General features: G+C 37.1%; 1 protein-coding gene across 1 annotated transcript in view; it reads left to right on the plus strand.

Annotated features, from left to right (window-relative positions):
- fmnl1b (formin-like 1b) overlaps positions 1-20018 on the plus strand; it is a 36133-nt gene that overhangs the window by 4168 nt on the left and 11947 nt on the right. Inside the window, 15 exon segments of the mRNA XM_052113509.1 lie at positions 5522-5605; positions 6803-6883; positions 6976-7049; positions 7199-7282; positions 7868-7990; positions 8576-8663; positions 16059-16135; positions 16234-16327; positions 17244-17318; positions 17705-17815; positions 17958-18107; positions 18227-18328; positions 19295-19395; positions 19397-19463; positions 19465-19525. Of these exon segments, the coding sequence (XP_051969469.1) occupies positions 5522-5605; positions 6803-6883; positions 6976-7049; positions 7199-7282; positions 7868-7990; positions 8576-8663; positions 16059-16135; positions 16234-16327; positions 17244-17318; positions 17705-17815; positions 17958-18107; positions 18227-18328; positions 19295-19395; positions 19397-19463; positions 19465-19525 (1372 nt within the window).

Below are 20018 nucleotides of genomic sequence, written 5' to 3' on the forward strand. Positions count from 1 at the left end.
AAGTATGTGAGTTTATAAATATGGGTAAACAATGGATGTTTTCACTGATGTCTTGCACAACCTCAGGGCCAAACACAGGCAAATTCATGCAAATACACACACACACGGGTATGTTTACACACATATTGAAAGCTCTTGTGTGGCTACATATGTATGTGCACTATAATAAATAATACACTATTTTTGTCCTTGTTTACGTGCATTAATTTTTAGCATTTATAACAGCCATATTACTTCTTACTGATGATTTTTACTGACATCTGAAAAACGACATGTCTGTAATTATACAAATGGCCCTGTTAGTTGTTGATATTTTGCATGTATGAGCCATCAATCTTCATCAATGGTCCAGCTTTCAGCTGATCTAGAAACAGTCTGGACAAAAATATAGTTGATGTTAAATTATTCAAAGTCATTTGTGAATGTATTTTGATACAGTCAACAGTGATGCTTATTACTGGGAAAATATATATATATAAAAAGTGGGCTGATACAGTATATTAAAACTGCAACTAATTAACTGCAATTAAATTTTTAAGATTTACGCATTTAATTTTCACATTAAATTTCCATCAAATTCATCTTTTATTAAGAGTAATCGTTAACAAAATAAAAAACCCAAATATTCTGATTTTGTAAAACATTACACATTTAATTTTGATGTGGAAATTTGTTGTGAAATTTAAATTTGGAAATTGGTACTTTAATTCAACTGATCACAAAGTATAGTCAGGACATCACTGATGTAAAAAAAAAAAAAAAAATGCACCATCTCTATTTGAAAAAATAAATGTTTAAAATTTAAACAGGCCCCATTTCCAGCAGCCATCCCTCCAACGCCTTATCCTTGTGTAATCATGCTAAATTGATAATTTGATACTAGAAAATCACTTGCCATTATATCAAACACACCTGAAGCTATTTGCTTAATTAAATGAAACTTAACATTGTCTTTGTGATTGTTTTTGAGTTGTAGGATCTATATATATATATACACCATGTGCGCCTGTATGGTTTATCTAACTAATATAATACAAACTCAAAGAAAAAAAAAAAAGATAAATTATTATGTATAATCTTCTAATGTAATTCCAATAAAGGTAAAGCAATCTGTTGTAAGCTTGAAATAGAGAATTACTAATATTCTGCCCGTGTGTGTGTGTGTGTGTGTGTGCACTGAAGTAAACAGTTGACCTGCAGTTTTGAGCTGCATTGCTGCATTGATTGATCATGATTTATCCTCAGCTAGTGCCGCAATATGTGTACAGTGGGGTGGGCTGTATATAGAATACTGCATATACAGTATGTGCATACCATAAACACACTACTAAACATTTGTGAACTTCAGGATGAAACGAGGGTGTAATATGAATCCAAGCTTACATTAGATGTTCACCATCAGATAATTTGAACTACTACTCCTGGCTTTATTTTGTCATTTGATCGCTGATCAATAAATAGGGTTGCGTTTCCTTGTATAATAATTTTTGATAATTTTATTACAAGCAGTGATATGTGAAAAGTTAGCTGACCTGAGTATGAAAAACTGTAGTTATTTTTTACCGGTTGGGTACAGGAAAAAAGGCCGGTAAAAAAATTGATGGGAAACTAAGAAACAAAGAATCTATTTTAAAGGAAGAGAATGAGACATTTAAAGCGATAGATGGTGAGTGGGATGTGTTTTGTCCTTGAGTGTGTTTTACTGTGTCCTCCAGTCCTCATTTCAAAAGAATGAGAGGCTGGACTGTTATTAAGGAGAAAAAGAAGAGAGAGAGTTCTGGATCAAAATCTGCAGATATAACACAGAGCCTAAAGAGAGAGTGACAAGGACAGAAGCAACATGACAAAACTAGACCATTTCCACTATATTCAGTGAATAAAGGAAGACTGTTTGAGGGCGTGTGTGTGCGTGTGCGTGCGTGCGTGCATGCGTGCGTGTGTGTGTTTGCCCTAAAGCTATTTTTCTGCAGATTGCTGGTTATCCTCCCATTGACCTGTTTGCGAATTAGAATGCATGCCATGCTAATGAATCATTTTGTAACTCAATCTACACAAAAATGAAATGACACAGCAATAGTGACATATGATGTTATGGTCACATCCATTCCATGATCTTATGAAATGTGATTTAACAAAAAAAGAAAAACACTTGTTTTTCTATCACAGTTGGGACTTTCCATGGGTTTATACTGAGCTAATGCTATTTTCTATCCACTAAACCCTCACAGAAACTTTTTGCATTTTCTTAGATATTACAAATATTATGAAGATAGTCATTGGTATTTTTATTTAGCCCTATTCCTTATGGTGACTGCAACAGTTGGTCATTTCAGGTTTTACCAAGATGTCCCACAGCCATCCAAAAATGTATTTATAGTAAAGAATGAATTATACATTATGTATTCTATATGAAAAATCTCTCATCTGTGCTTTAGCATTGTAGTGTCAAAATATTTCTTGAGTCTTGGGATGATACGTGCTCACAGAATGACTGAATATTAATAGAGTTCAGAGAGAGTTATCTTACAATGTTCCCAAAACAAATGATAACATTCCTCCAAGTTATTGCTTGAAAGATACAGCCTAGGAATTTGGGCACAATACAAATACCGTGAATTCAGAGCAACTATTAGGGCAAAACACTCACTGTTCTAAGAGACATCAAGTAGGTACCTCAAAGAACTTAAAACCCACAGTATAACCTTTTAACGTGACAAATCTAGTATAGGATGTGTGGAAATAACCAGTCCTTTCTTTGGAACTGATTTACATGCATGATCATATTTTAGCATGTGAGTCGGTGACTTGCTTAGTCAAAATAGCAATAAGTATTGTGGGAAAGAAATTTTCCATAATGTCATCAGAGGAATAGGATAACCTGTCAAAGGCATAATGGGTACGTCCTCATGAGGCCGAAAAGGTTAATAAAGGGACTAAATAATGTCTTAAAGTGATAGTTCATGCAAATATCAAAATCCTCTCATCATTTATTCACCCTCATGCCATCGCAGAAATATGAGTTTCTTTTTTCTGCTGAACACAAATGAAGATTTTTAGAATATCTCAGCTCTGTATTCAATGCAAGTGAATAGTGACCTGCATAAAGGAAGCATAAAAGTAATCCATACAACCCCAGTGGTTTAATCCATGTCTTCAGAAGTGATATGATAGGTGTGGGTGAGAAACAGATACATTTTTAAGTCCTTTTTTTTACCGAAGATCTCCACTTTCACTTTCACAATATGAAAGAACGTAAAAGTGTATGTGGAGATTCACCATTAAGTTGAGTTATATGGACATACAGAGCAGAGATATTCTTCTAAAAATCTTTGTTTGTGTTCAGCAGAAGAAAGTCAGGCAGATCTGGGATGGTATTTGTCCCTATCCCTTTAATTAGTGGTGTTTGCTAAGGCAAGCATCACTATTATTATTGCTCATATTTTGACCCGGCGCAACGGTCAAAGGTGTCTGTACACCACGTTTACATATTGTAGATAAACAACTGAAAAACAATGCAGACGCACACAAAAATAAGTTTGGTGTGAACAGCCACTAACTTGTCTCTTTGCACGTATCATTAATTTGTTGATTTACTTTGGCCAGTAAATTACAACCAAAATGCCTTAGCAACCACTCAGATAACCCTAGCAACTGCATAGCGACAGCCTGTGTGCACTACACTTTCACTTCACTACCTGGTGGAACATTTTCATTTTGTAATTTTATGGGAGTTGTGTTTGATTTTAGTTTCAAATTTAAATTGTTGTGTCACTTTGTAACCCTATTAGGTCAGAGTAGTTATGTGTGTGTATAGAGCATTGGCTTTCTCGATTTCCACGATTTCCATAATATATTTTCAGGGGATTTACAAGGAGCCTTCATACACAAATATGTTCACAATCACCTGATACTGAAATGAGTCACTGATGAGGTCATTCTGTATGGCCATAACAGTGTGTGTGTGTGAGAGCAAATGCAAACACTCATGCTGTTCATCAATTATTTAAGATATTGTTATAGCAACAGGACATGCATGCAAGACTAATCCACTGGTTCAAAAAGGGCATTCTTGCAGTCAGCATACCTTATTACACATGTGATATGTCTACTGCTCGTAAACCATCTCACAAGATGTAACTGCTTGCTCATCAGTTATATAGTCACTGTGTGCAAATAACAGCATAATTAGTGTTAAATTATCCATGGTCCGGGAAGATATTATAGAGAGATCTGGTCTTTGGTGAGTACAAATTCACTCTTAAAGGGACAGTTCACCCAAAAATGAAAATTATGTCATCATTTACTCACCCTTAAAAGTGAATGGTGACTGAGGCTGTAATTCTGCTTAACATCTCCTTTTGCATTTCACAATAGAAAGTCATACAGGTTTGGTATACAACATGACCGTGAGTAGATGAATACAGAATTTTTGTTTTTGGGTGAACTATCTGTAGATACTAAAGGTAGAAGCATTGAAGGGATAGTTCAACCAAAAATGAAAATTCTCTCATAATTTACTCATCCTAATGCCATACCAGATTTGTATGACTTTCTTTCTGTTGCAGAACACGAAAGGAAATTTTTTAAAAGAATATATGATCTCTGTAGGTCCTCACAATGCAAGTGAATGGTGACCAGAAAGTTTAAGGTCCAAAAAGCACATAAAGTCAGCATAAAAGTAATCCAAATTAGTCCAGTGGTCAAATCTATATCTTCAGAAGCGATATGATAGGTGTGGTTGAGAAACATATCAATATTTAAGTTCTTCTTTACTATAAATTCTCCTCCCTGCCCAGTACGTGGTGATATGCACAGAGAAAGTGAATCGGCAAAAACAAAATGTGAAAGTGAAAGTGGAGATTTAAAGTAAAAAAATAATTAAATATTGTTCTATTTCTCAACGACACCTATCATATCACTTCAGAAGAGATGGAGTAAACCTCTGGAGTCGTACTTTCATGCTGCCTTTATGTGCTTTTTGGAGCTTCAAAGTTCTGGCCACAATTCACTTGCATTGTATGGACCTAAAGAGTTGAAATATTCTTCTAAAAATCTTCATTTGTGTTCAGCAGCAGAAAGAAAGTCATGCACATCTGGGATGGCATGAGGGTGAGTAAATAATGAGAGAATTTTTATTTTTGGGTGAACTATCCCTTTAAGAGCCAGCATAGAACTTTTACTCTCCATTTCCCTAGAAACTCATGTATACACGGCTACTTTAAAGATCCCAGGGACCAATACATAGATATGAAGACATTAAAATGTAACATAATGAATAGCATCTTCTTTCTTCTGGTTTGAAATGTTAAAATCCCTTATTTTAAATGGCAATCACAATGACTATAAAAAAAGTTTAAAATCAGGTACTGCACACTGATGCATTTCGGCCAACGGTGCCTTCAGTGTGTCAGAGTGAGTCAATATACTGGAATGTACCATAGTTTATGGTTCTGGAACAACAAATGAAATGGTGAGACTTACAAAACAATTATGATTTGTTCTCCTCTGTCTATGATTGCAGAATTCAATGAATCTTCCACCCGATAAAGTGAAACTGCTCTGTCAATATGACAATGAGAAGAAATGGGAGCTAGTCTGTGATCAGGTTAGTCGAAAGACACACACACACACACACACACACACACACACACACACACACACACACACACACTCAACATAATATATAGAGTACAACAGTACCCGTCCACTTTGACAGCCATTATGGTTCTGGAAGTATTTTTCCATAAAACATTTTTTAATATTGATTGAATTAATCTTCATAAAAGAGTTGTAGGCCATGAACCAAACCAACCAACTCCAATGGGAATCACAAGATTACAAATTTAGATTTGAAGCAAAAAAAGTATTTGAAAATCAGACAAAAATACAAACGTCTTTATGATGGAATGAACCACAATCCAATGAAGCATTGTGAATGAGGTGAACATTTTAAAAACTATAGAAATATGAAAAACGATATAAAGTCGATATAAAGTTGTTGATTATAGGTATAGAAACAATAAGTATATTCATCCATCCATCTTCAACTGCTTAACCGAAGTCGGGTCACAGGGGCAGCAGCTCCAGCAGGGGGCCCCAAACTTCCCTATTTACCACATTAACCAGCTCTGACTGGGGGACCCCGAGGCGTTCCCATGCCAGTGTGGAAATGTAATCTCTCCACTTAGTCCTGGGTCTTCCCCGAGGCCTCCTCCCAGCTGGACGTGCCTGAAACACCTCCCTATGGATGCGCCCTGGGGGCATCCTTACCAGATGCCCAAACCACCTCAACTGGCTAAAAGTATAAAGTATATTGCAAAATGTAAATTTTTATACAAGTAGTTTTACAGTGTAGGGAGACCAACTCAAATGAGTTTGTTGGCTGCGATTCTCTAATTGGTGGATTTTCCCCCTTAGGGTCATGGGTAGACTAGCTATTAAACACAATTTTATAAAAATGTTGAAATAACGTGGACTGCTGCTGGCTTTAACAGATGCATATACCATTGATTAACAGTAATAAGTTATCGCTAATAATCAATTCAACTATGGAAAAAAAAAGAAATGGGATTTTTAATTCTGTAACCACACTCTTGCGCTCTATTGATGTCACAACCAAAAGCTCATTAACATAGGACCGCCCACATTTACATATCAACACATTTCAGTATTCAGCATTTTTGCCCACCTTGACGAACGACATCATGAAGTATGTCAGTACACAGTGGTTAGCCAATTAAAACAGAGGTCATATACTTATAAAAGCCTTAATAAGTACTCTCCCCCTTGTTTCTCTCTTCAGGAACGGTTTCAAGTAAAGAATCCTCCCTCGGCGTACATTCATAAGCTCAAGAGTGTATTAGAGCAGGGAGGAGGCAGAAAGGTATGACTTTATGTGTGTGTGAGTTTATGTCTGTTCCTAACTTAATCAACTCATAGAAATCATACAGTATGTGTGTCATTTAAAATGTACAGTTTAAAAGGAGAGTCCAAGAGTCCACACAGGTCCTGCGTGAGTTAGAGATCTCTCTACGGACCAATCACATCGGGTAAGAACCGTCACATGACTAAGAGTGCTTTCATACACATGTTATCATATATCATATACACTTGTTCTACAGAAAACAATTCAATAATGACAAATGTCTGAGTTGACATTTAATAAGAGTATTTGCTCAGGCTCTTGCTGTCTTTTCAGGTGGGCCGAGGAGTTTTTAAATGAACAAAACAAGGGGTTAGATGTTCTAGTGGAGTACCTCTCATTTGCTCAACGAGCAGTCACGTATGTAAACACACACACAGTCCAAGACACAATAGAGGGGTCTAAATTCTTAATGTGACAAGGCATCTGGGAAATGAACGTGCTATGAACAAGAAATGTGTCCCGCCAGCCCTCTGAAGCCAGTAGCTAAAACTTGTACTATAGTCATATTAGACATTTCAGAATAAGTATATAGCAAAGAGTCGGTACCAGACAACAGCAAATAAAAACGCTTAATAGCGCTAATTTATTGTGTAACTTCATGTTGTTCTGCTACTGAGGTTGAGGTACGAGTAGGTTTAGGATAAGGGTTAGGTTTAGGTTTAGGGTTTGGGATAGGGATTGGATTAGGGTTAGTTTTAGGGATAAGATGCAATTAAATGCAGGTACTTTAAATGTACATAAGTACAACACGTATGTACATTATAAGGATCAAATTCTTAAGTACATAGTAATTATAGACACCTACTATAAAGTGGGTCCATTAAATCAGATCTTATGACTGATAGCATGAATGACAAAAATATCACTCATTAATGTTTAGCTCTAAAACATACTGTAGGTACATGCAAATTTACATCTAAAGATTGCAATTTGTTTTTATAGATATGACATGGACAGCTCTGACACTGGAAGTTTTGATGAAAAATCTGTTGAAGATCTAACCACAAGTGCAACAAACTCCCCTACCCACAATTCCCCACGCTTAGGACGCCTCATCACCACGAGGTCAGTCGTACGCCTGCATACTACACAGCACTGACAGATGAATTCAATGCCTTGTTATCGTTTCTTCTGACATCATATGATTCATGAGATCTAATATCTGAAGTCACATCAATTAAGGAGTGTATTTGCACAGATGCAAACACACAAAACAGCATACACTAATGCACTAAACACTACCACAGTTATGTCATGAGTGTCATCAAATATGTGTACAATGTATTTTGAGATCAGACACAGAACACACACAGATACAGATACAAACACACACACACACACACACACCCCTCCAATCGTTTTTATCAGGATCAGCCGCATTCCTGTTACACAGAGAGAGAACGTGTGTGTTTGTGCATATTTGTCCTGCTCAGGAATTCAAGATATTCACTTTTACTTTTTACATTCTTTTTCACCTTAAATCGCCATGTTTTACTCAATTATCTAGTTCTGCTTTTAATAAAATGTTGAACTTAAACTGCTTTTTATTTATTTAAATCAAACCGTTAATTTCATAAAGACTTGTTTATTGCAACCCCAGTTCACTTTCTACACGTATGACATTTGCAGATTGATCTCTTTTATTCACAGGAAAGCTCTGCGCTACTCTCGTCTGCTCGGCCAGAAAAACCATCTTCACCTCTGTATTATGTGCCTCAGAGCCATCATGAATTACCAGGTACTTTATTCTAATGCACTCAGCTGTACTGAACTCTAATATACTCTGCTGTACTGTACTCTATTGCACTCTTCTGTACAGCACTCTACACTTCTCTAATGTACTTTAACTCTACTGTACTTTACCCTTCTGCACTTTACTGTTCTCTACTCTATTGCACTCTTCTGTACAGCACTCTACACTTCTCTAATGTACTTTAACTCTACTGTACTTTACCCTTTTGCACTCTTCTGTACTGCACTCTACACTTCTCTAATCTACTTTAACTCTACTGTACTTTACCCTTCTGCACTTTACTGTTCTCTACTCTATTGCACTCTTCTGTACAGCACTCTACACTTCTCTAATGTACTTTAACTCTACTGTACTTTACCCTTCTGCACTTTACTGTTCTCTACTCTATTGCACTCTTCTGTACTGCACTCTACACTTCTCTAATGTACTTTAACTCTACTGTACTTTACCCTTCTGCACTTTACTGTTCTCTACTCTATTGCACTCTTCTGTACTGCACTCTACTCTTCTCTAATGTACTTTAACTCTACTGTACTTTACCCTTTTGCACTCTTCTGTACTGCACTCTACACTTCTCTAATGTACTTTAACTCTACTGTACTTTACCCTTTTGCACTCTTCTGTACTGCACACTACACTTCTCTAATGTACTTTAACTCTACTGTACTTTACCCATCTGCACTTTACTGTTCTCTATTGCACTCTTCTGTACTGCACTCTACACTTCTCTAATGTACTTTAACTCTACTGTACTTTACCCTTTTGCACTCTTCTGTACTGCACACTACACTTCTCTAATGTACTTTAACTCTACTGTACTTTACCCATCTGCACTTTACTGTTCTCTACTCAATTGCACTCTTCTGTACTGCACTCTACTCTTCTCTAATGTACTTTAACTCTACTGTACTTTACCCTTCTGCACTTTACTGTTCTCTACTCAATTGCACTCTTCTGTACTGCACTCTACATTTCTCTAATGTACTTTAACTCTACTGTACTTTACCCTTCTGCACTTTACTGTTCTCTACTCAATTGCACTCTTCTGTACTGCACTCTACATTTCTCTAATGTACTTTAACTCTACTGTACTTTACCCTTTTGCACTCTTCTGTACTGCATTCTACACTTCTCTAATGTACTTTAACTCTACTGTACTTTACCCTTTTGCACTCTTCTGTACTGCACTCTACACTTCTCTAATCTACTTTAACTCTACTGTATTTTACCCTTCTACACTTTAATGTTCTCTACTCTATTGCACTCTTCTGTACTGCACTCTACACTTCTCTAATGTACTTTAACTCTACTGTACTTTACCCTTCTGCACTTTACTGTTCTCTACTCTATTGCACTCTTCTGTACTGCACTCTACACTTCTCTAATCTACTTTAACTCTACTGTATTTTACCCTTCTGCACTTTACTGTTCTCTACTCTATTGCACTCTTCTGTACTGCACTCTACACTTCTCTAATGTACTTTAACTCTAAGGAACTTTACCCTTCTGCACTTTACTGTTCTCTACTCTATTGCACTCTTCTGTACTGCACTCTACACTTCTCTAATCTACTTTAACTCTACTGTATTTTACCCTTCTGCACTTTACTGTTCTCTACTCTATTGCACTCTTCTGTACTGCACTCTACACTTCTCTAATCTACTTTAACTCTACTGTATTTTACCCTTCTGCACTTTAATCTTCTCTACTCTATTGCACTCTTCTGTACTGCACTCTACACTTCTCTAATCTACTTTAACTCTACTGTATTTTACCCTTCTGCACTTTACTGTTCTCTACTCTATTGCACTCTTCTGTACTGCACTCTACACTTCTCTAATCTACTTTAACTCTACTGTATTTTACCCTTCTGCACTTTACTGTTCTCTACTCTATTGCACTCTTCTGTACTGCACTCTACTCTTCTCTAATGTACTTTAACTCTACTGTATTTTACCCTCCTTCACTTTACTGTTCTCTACTCTATTGCACTCTTCTGTACTGCACTCTACACTTCTCTAATGTACTTTAACTCTACTGTACTTTACCCTTCTGCACTTTACTGTTCTCTACTCTATTGCACTCTACTCTTCTCTAATGTACTTTAACTCTACTGTACTTTACCCTTCTTCACTTTACTGTTCTCTACTCTATTGCACTCTTCTGTACAGCACTCTACTCTTCTCTAATGTACTTTAACTCTACTGTACTTTACCCTTTTGCACTCTTCTGTACTGCACTCTACACTTCTCTAATGTACTTTAACTCTACGGTACTTTACCCTTCTTCACTTTACTGTTCTCTACTCTATTGCACTCTTCTGTACTGCACTCTACACTTCTCTAATGTACTTTAACTCTACTGTACTTTACCCTTTTGCACTCTTCTGTACTGCACTCTACACTTCTCTAATGTACTTTAACTCTACTGTACTTTACCCTTCTGCACTTTACTGTTCTCTACTCTATTGCACTCTTCTGTACTGCACTCTACACTTCTCTAATCTACTTTAACTCTACTGTATTTTACCCTTCTGCACTTTAATCTTCTCTACTCTATTGCACTCTTCTGTACTGCACTCTACACTTCTCTAATCTACTTTAACTCTACTGTATTTTACCCTTCTGCACTTTACTGTTCTCTACTCTATTGCACTCTTCTGTACTGCACTCTACACTTCTCTAATCTACTTTAACTCTACTGTATTTTACCCTTCTGCACTTTACTGTTCTCTACTCTATTGCACTCTTCTGTACTGCACTCTACTCTTCTCTAATGTACTTTAACTCTACTGTATTTTACCCTTCTTCACTTTACTGTTCTCTACTCTATTGCACTCTTCTGTACTGCACTCTACACTTCTCTAATGTACTTTAACTCTACTGTACTTTACCCTTCTGCACTTTACTGTTCTCTACTCTATTGCACTCTTCTGACTCTCTCTCTAATGTACTTTAACTCTACTGTACTTTACCCTTCTTCACTTTACTGTTCTCTACTCTATTGCACTCTTCTGTACAGCACTCTACTCTTCTCTAATGTACTTTAACTCTACTGTACTTTACCCTTTTGCACTCTTCTGTACTGCACTCTACACTTCTCTAATGTACTTTAACTCTACGGTACTTTACCCTTCTTCACTTTACTGTTCTCTACTCTATTGCACTCTTCTGTACTGCACTCTACACTTCTCTAATGTACTTTAACTCTACTGTACTTTACCCTTTTGCACTCTTTCTCTGTACTGCACTCTACACTTCTCTAATGTACTTTAACTCTACTGTACTTTACCCTTCTGCACTTTACTGTTCTCTACTCTATTGCACTCTTCTGTACTGCACTCTACACTTCTCTAATGTACTTTAACTCTACTGTACTTTACCTCTTTTGCACTCTTCTGTACTGCACTCTACACTTCTCTAATGTACTTTAACTCTACTGTACTTTACCCTTCTGCACTTTACTGTTCTCTACTCTATTGCACTCTTCTGTACAGCACTCTACACTTCTCTAATGTACTTTAACTCTACTGTACTTTACCCTTCTGCACTTTACTGTTCTCTACTCTATTGCACTCTTCTGTACTGCACTCTACACTTCTCTAATGTACTTTAACTCTACTGTACTTTACCCTTCTTCACTTTACTGTTCTCTACTCTATTGCACTCTTCTGTACTGCACTCTACACTTCTCTAATGTACTTTAACTCTACTGTACTTTACCCTTCTTCACTTTACTGTTCTCTACTCTATTGCACTCTTCTGTACTGCACTCTACACTTCTCTAATGTACTTTAACTCTACTGTACTTTACCCTTCTTCACTTTACTGTTCTCTACTCTATTGCACTCTTCTGTACTGCACTCTACACTTCTCTAATGTACTTTAACTCTACTGTACTTTACCCTTCTGCACTTTACTGTTCTCTACTCTATTGCACTCTTCTGTACTGCACTCTACACTTCTCTAATGTACTTTAACTCTACTGTACTTTACCCTTCTGCACTTTACTGTTCTCTACTCTATTGCACTCTTCTGTACTGCACTCTACACTTCTCTAATGTACTTTAACTCTACTGTACTTTACCCTTCTTCACTTTACTGTTCTCTACTCTATTGCACTCTTCTGTACTGCACTCTACACTTCTCTAATGTACTTTAACTCTACTGTACTTTACCCTTCTTCACTTTACTGTTCTCTACTCTATTGCACTCTTCTGTACTGCACTCTACACTTCTCTAATGTACTTTAACTCTACTGTACTTTACCCTTCTTCACTTTACTGTTCTCTACTCTATTGCACTCTTCTGTACTGCACTCTACACTTCTCTAATGTACTTTAACTCTACTGTACTTTACCCTTCTTCACTTTACTGTTCTCTACTCTATTGCACTCTTCTGTACTGCACTCTACACTTCTCTAATGTACTTTAACTCTACTGTACTTTACCCTTCTGCACTTTACTGTTCTCTACTCTATTGCACTCTTCTGTACTGCACTCTACACTTCTCTAATGTACTTTAACTCTACTGTACTTTACCCTTCTGCACTTTACTGTTCTCTACTCTATTGCACTCTTCTGTACTGCACTCTACACTTCTCTAATGTACTTTAACTCTACTGTACTTTACCCTTCTTCACTTTACTGTTCTCTACTCTATTGCACTCTTCTGTACTGCACTCTACACTTCTCTAATGTACTTTAACTCTACTGTACTTTACCCTTCTTCACTTTACTGTTCTCTACTCTATTGCACTCTTCTGTACTGCACTCTACACTTCTCTAATGTACTTTAACTCTACTGTACTTTACCCTTCTTCACTTTACTGTTCTCTACTCTATTGCACTCTTCTGTACTGCACTCTACACTTCTCTAATGTACTTTAACTCTACTGTACTTTACCCTCCTTCACTTTACTGTTCTCTACTCTATTGCACTCTTCTGTACAGCACTCTACACTTCTCTAATGTACTTTAACTCTACTGTACTTTACCCTCCTTCACTTTACTGTTCTCTACTCTATTGCACTCTTCTGTACTGCACTCTACACTTCTCTAATGTACTTTAACTCTACTGTACTTTACCCTCCTTCACTTTACTGTTCTCTACTCTATTGCACTCTTCTGTACTGCACTCTACACTTCTCTAATGTACTTTAACTCTACTGTATTTTACCCTTCTTCACTTTACTGTTCTCTATTGCACTCTTCTGTACTGCACTCTACACTTCTCTAATGTACTTTAACTCTACTGTACTTTACCCTCCTTCACTTTACTGTTCTCTACTCTATTGCACTCTTCTGTACTGCTCTCTACACTTCTCTAATGTACTTTAACTCTACTGTACTTTACCCTTTTGCACTCTTCTGTACAGCACTCTACACTTCTCTAATGTACTTTAACTCTACTGTACTTTACCCTCCTTCACTTTACTGTTCTCTACTCTATTGCACTCTTCTGTACTGCTCTCTACACTTCTCTAATGTACTTTAACTCTACTGTATTTTACCCTTCTTCACTTTACTGTTCTCTACTCTATTGCACTCTTCTGTACTGCACTCTATACTTCTCTAATGTACTTTAACTCTACTGTACTTTACCCTTCTTCACTTTACTGTTCTCTACTCTATTGCACTCTTCTGTACTGCACTCTACACTTCTCTAATGTACTTTAACTCTACTGTACTTTACCCTTCTTCACTTTACTGTTCTCTACTCTATTGCACTCTTCTGTACTGCACTCTACACTTCTCTAATGTACTTTAACTCTACTGTACTTTACCCTTCTTCACTTTACTGTTCTCTACTCTATTGCACTCTTCTGTACAGCACTCTACACTTCTCTAATGTACTTTAACTCTACTGTACTTTACCCTCCTTCACTTTACTGTTCTCTACTCTATTGCACTCTTCTGTACAGCACTCTACACTTCTCTAATGTACTTTAACTCTACTGTACTTTACCCTCCTTCACTTTACTGTTCTCTACTCTATTGCACTCTTCTGTACAGCACTCTACACTTCTCTAATGTACTTTAACTCTACTGTACTTTACCCTCCTTCACTTTACTGTTCTCTACTCTATTGCACTCTTCTGTACTGCACTCTACACTTCTCTAATGTACTTTAACTCTACTGTATTTTACCCTTCTTCACTTTACTGTTCTCTACTCTATTGCACTCTTCTGTACTGCACTCTACACTTCTCTAATGTACTTTAACTCTACTGTATTTTACCCTTCTTCACTTTACTGTTCTCTACTCTATTGCACTCTTCTGTACTGCACTCTACACTTCTCTAATGTACTTTAACTCTACTGTATTTTACCCTTCTTCACTTTACTGTTCTCTACTCTATTGCACTCTTCTGTACTGCACTCTACACTTCTCTAATGTACTTTAACTCTACTGTACTTTACCCTCCTTCACTTTACTGTTCTCTACTCTATTGCACTCTTCTGTACTGCTCTCTACACTTCTCTAATGTACTTTAACTCTACTGTACTTTACTCTTCTGCACTTTACTGTTCTCTACTCTATTGCACTCTTCTGTACTGCTCTCTACACTTCTCTAATGTACTTTAACTCTACTGTACTTTACTCTTCTGCACTTTACTGTTCTCTACTCTATTGCACTCTTCTGTACTGCTCTCTACACTTCTCTAATGTACTTTAACTCTACTGTACTTTACCCTTTTGCACTCTTCTGTACTGCACTCTACACTTCTCTAATGTACTTTAACTCTACTGTATTTTACCCTTCTTCACTTTACTGTTCTCTACTCTATTGCACTCTTCTGTACTGCACTCTACTCAAATGTACTTGAACTATTCAGTGCTGTTCTCTACTGTTCTACACTTTACTGTTATGCTCTCTACTCTATTGCACCCTTCTGTACTGTACTGTTTTCCACTCTATTGCACTCTACTGTACTGTACTCTACTATATTGCACTCTACTGTAATACACTCTTCTTTACTGCACTCTAATTTACTGTAATTGCACTCTTCTTTACTACACTCTACTGTTGTGGACTTTACTGCACTGTTCTCTTCTCTATTGCACACCTTTACTGTACTCCATTGCACTCTTTTGTACTGCACTGTACTGTACTCTATTGCACTTCACTGTACTCTATTGTACAGTACTGCACTCTACTTTTCTCTGTTGTACTCTATTACACTCTTCTGTACTGCACTCTGTTGTACTCTGTAGCACTCTAATGTACTGCACTCTACTCTGTTGTTCTCTATTACACCCTACTGTACTATACTCTATTGTACTCTGCAGTACTTTACTCTGTTCTACAATAATCTCTTCTATCATTCAGTCATTCTCTCCTCTCCTGACTCATAAATCTCTCTCTGTGTCTATTAGTTAGGGTTTAATAAAGTGATGGCCCATCCCAGCTGTGTCAATGAAATCACCCTCAGCCTCACCAACAAGAGTGCCAGGTAAGACAAGTGTGTGTGATCATGTCTGATTTGAGTTTGTGTACATGTTTTTAAACTTTTCCTCTGTTAACTTATTTCTGCATGTGTGTGTGTGTTAGGACTAAAGCACTGGTTTTGGAGCTCCTTGCTGCTGTGTGTTTGGTTCGAGGAGGTCATGAAATGATTATTGCAGCCTTCAATAATTTCAAAGAGGTAGAAAAAATCAAAAGTATCTTTCTTTCTTCCTTTAACATGATTATTGTGAATTATTAATATAATAGTCATATTCATTATTTATAGAATATTTGTATATAAACAAGGATGGGAAACAGTTTCAGGGATCCAAAATCAATAACCGAAACTCTTTAATTATTTATGCAGACACTAAATACACAAAGACGCATAATGATATTGACATATACTGTACTCGTGAGTGTTTCCAGCCCTCTGAACTAACTGCTGTTGTACTCTAATAACCTAATCTATGACACATACTATGATGTCAATGATTAGCTTAAACCCCATCTACACTGAGAGCGAGCAATGCAACACGACAAAACTATTGATCCCATTTTTATCAATTAATCTGTCAACACTCCAAGTGTGCAACAATTTGAAATATTTCAAACAGATGTGACTCATTATGATGTCTGCAAACCTTTGCATTCAATTGCATACACACGGAAATCTCACAAAGGCATTTGTGTGGGCAGATATTTTTGGTCCATATCTCTGAAACCACAAGTTATTGTATTGCGTGAGCTCAAGAGATGTTATCTGCTCAGGGGCTTCCCTTCAATATTTCCTTGTTGTGTTGTGTCTGTTAATGAGCACACTTTGCATAAAAATGTAACACTTTCCGACTGTACTGTAGCTGTAATTAATAATAAACCATCAAAGTGAATTATACACATTAGTTAAGCAAAACACTAAAAACAGCAAACAATGACAATATAATTACTACAAACTATATGTTTCCAGAATAGCTATTCTTCTTAGAAGATTGTGGTGAACATATTGTACCATAACGTACACATACATTAACTTTAATGTGAAGTGTCACTGTCACAGTTACGGTTTGGATACCGTTTTAATGCAGTGATTATTTTGTCTCATCTTATTTGCACAGGTGTGTGGAGAGAAAACCAGATTTGAGAAATTGATGGAATATTTCAGCAATGAAGACAGCAACATTGATTTCATGGTGAGTATGTTTAAGTTTTAAACAAAATGATCTTTGCTTTTGGCTTTATTCACAATTATCTCATTTTCTTAAAACAAATTTTATATATAATAAAAAAGCAAAAGTCTGGGTTCCAGTGAAGCACTTACAATGGAAGAGAATGACAATCCATTAATGATAAAATACTCACTGTTTCAAACGTATAGCCACAAGACATAAACAATATGCTTTAACATAATTTTAGTGTGTGTAAATATACAATATTACAACTTTGTTGCCATGACGACAACACAACTTGAACCCGGAATATTCCTTTAAGGTTTGTCCTGGATTACACTGCTCTGCCATTCTCAATGCACTGATTAAATGTGTTTAATGTGTCTCTATTTTCCATTTTTCACTTCTAGGTGGCATGTATGCAGTTTATCAACATCATAGTGCACTCAGTAGACAACATGAACTTTAGAGTGTATTTACAGTATGAGTTTACACAACTGGGACTAGACACTAATCTGGAGGTGAGCAAAAACGCCATGTGAACAAAGACCCCTTCACACAGCGGACCATACAAACATACCATACTCTATATCTGTCTGCCATTGTTGCTTTTGTACTCTTGTTTTGTTTTTGGTATGATTGTTTGTGTGTCTGTGCATATAGAGATTAAATGACACTGAAAATGAGAGACTGCAGGTGCAGATTCAAGCATACCTTGATAATGTGTTTGATGTTGGAGCACTGTTAGAAGATGCAGAGGCCAAAAATACAATAATGGAACATTTAGAGGAGCTACAGGAACAAAACACACAGGTACTCACACACACTTTTAAACCTATACTTGTGAGGACTTCCCATAACATATACACACACCATATAACATGTACAGTAGTAATTATCCACACTTACAGTATGTTGTGTGTGTATTTCAGTTAAACACTAGACTGCAGCAATGTGAGAGTGAAGCTGAAGAGAAGACATCTGAACTGGAGAAACAACTCATCCAGAGCACAAAAGAGGCTGAGTTACTGAAGGTATTGAACACACTCTCTTAAAGGCCCCAGAAAATCAAAGCTCAAGTAATGGGCCGTTAAGACAGAAAGCGTTATTGCTTACAGTAGACAAAAAAACTCCAGTTGTGACAATTATAAACCAGCTTTACACAGTGCTTGCCATTGAAGAGACAGTTAAGGCAGAAATGATATGCAAGTACGTGAATGCAGATGCAATCGTTTAGCCAATGCATTGCCAATGCGTGGTCCAGTTAAACATGATTAACGTGCGTTCTTGTGTTACCGTGGTGGGAACAAACCTCAATTTCCTTGCTCAAGGACACAATGTTGGTGGCTGTGGGGATCGAACAGACAACCTTCTGATTACCAGTTATGTGCTTTAGCCCACTACGCCACCACCATCAATAGTCACGGGTGGCAATAGAGTCACCTTCAAATGTCTGGCCCATTAAATTGGATTTGTTTTATTCAGGTAAGCTGCTATAAATATATTGACTTACACTTACTTGCTCATCAATAGAAGCTTGCTATAGTGCCAGGGACGGATTACAGACCGGGCCAATGGCCCAATGGCCAGTGCCCAGGGGCCCTTGAGTACCAGGGGGCCCTTCAATGCCCAGGGGTGCCCTGGGCTTTAAGGCTGCGCAATCTAGTTTTGTGATCCCCCCTGCCTGAAAACCCTTTTGGGCCTTTGCAAGTCATAATCCGTCCCTGTATAGCGCCCCTTGTGGCAATGCTGAGAATGCAGAAAGCAACGACACCATGAAATCTAGCTTGCGTTGCAAGGTGCATCTGCATTCACGTACTTGTATGTTTCGGCCCTAATGTCCCATCCAGCTTCCTGTTTTAAAACACAGGAAAGAATTCTGTGCTCATCAAGCAATTTCCTTGGGTCATAGAACACAAACCCTCTCTCATTTTCATGTGCTTGCATTTCCAAACAGTAAAGCTCTCATTTTTGTTGTGTGTGTGTGTGTGTATTTTCAGGAAAGTCTGAAGGAAGCGCATGCACAGGTCTCTCAGTTACAGCAGAAGGAGAGAGAGAGAGATGGAGAGCGAGAGAGAAAAGAAAGAGAGAAAGACAGAGAGCTCTGCTAAAGCTTTGACTGAACTGGAGAAGAAGGTTCAGATTCTGATGGATCGGGGTCTGATCCAGTATAGAGCGATCCGAATCTGGCGTTCTGGATTTACACATTATAACTGCTGCAAACACTACTGGTGAGGCTCCGAATCACCACAAACACACACAAACATTTCTATACAGTATATATTTTCTCTATTCTATATAATTCTATGTAATTTTCGGGATACTGGTGCCTCTATCACAGTTAACCAGATTCTGAAATTCTTGATGTACTTAATACTTTATGATAATACTTATGTTTTGTCAATGAACCGTCCAATAATGATCAAAACGGAAAGCGCTCGAGCAGCGTACTGTTGCAATGAATGTCTCCTTATGCAAACGCAACTTCTGTGGTTATTTAAATGTTTGAAAATGCTTCTGTTCCGTACATGTATCTTTTAATAGCCTCCGAACTTTCATTTACTTCCTTTTGGAGGTGTTCAAACCTTAATTAGATAGGACAAACCTCCTCATAATATCCACCCTACATACACTCTCTATGCATCTCTTAGGATTCTTCATTAGAATTTGTTTACGTTATGAATATATTACATTATGATTCATTTTCAGCATATTTCTGCTGAA

The sequence above is a fragment of the Xyrauchen texanus genome, chromosome 41 (assembly GCF_025860055.1).
Source record: "Xyrauchen texanus isolate HMW12.3.18 chromosome 41, RBS_HiC_50CHRs, whole genome shotgun sequence".
In the NCBI taxonomy this organism is placed as follows: Eukaryota; Metazoa; Chordata; class Actinopteri; order Cypriniformes; family Catostomidae; genus Xyrauchen; species Xyrauchen texanus.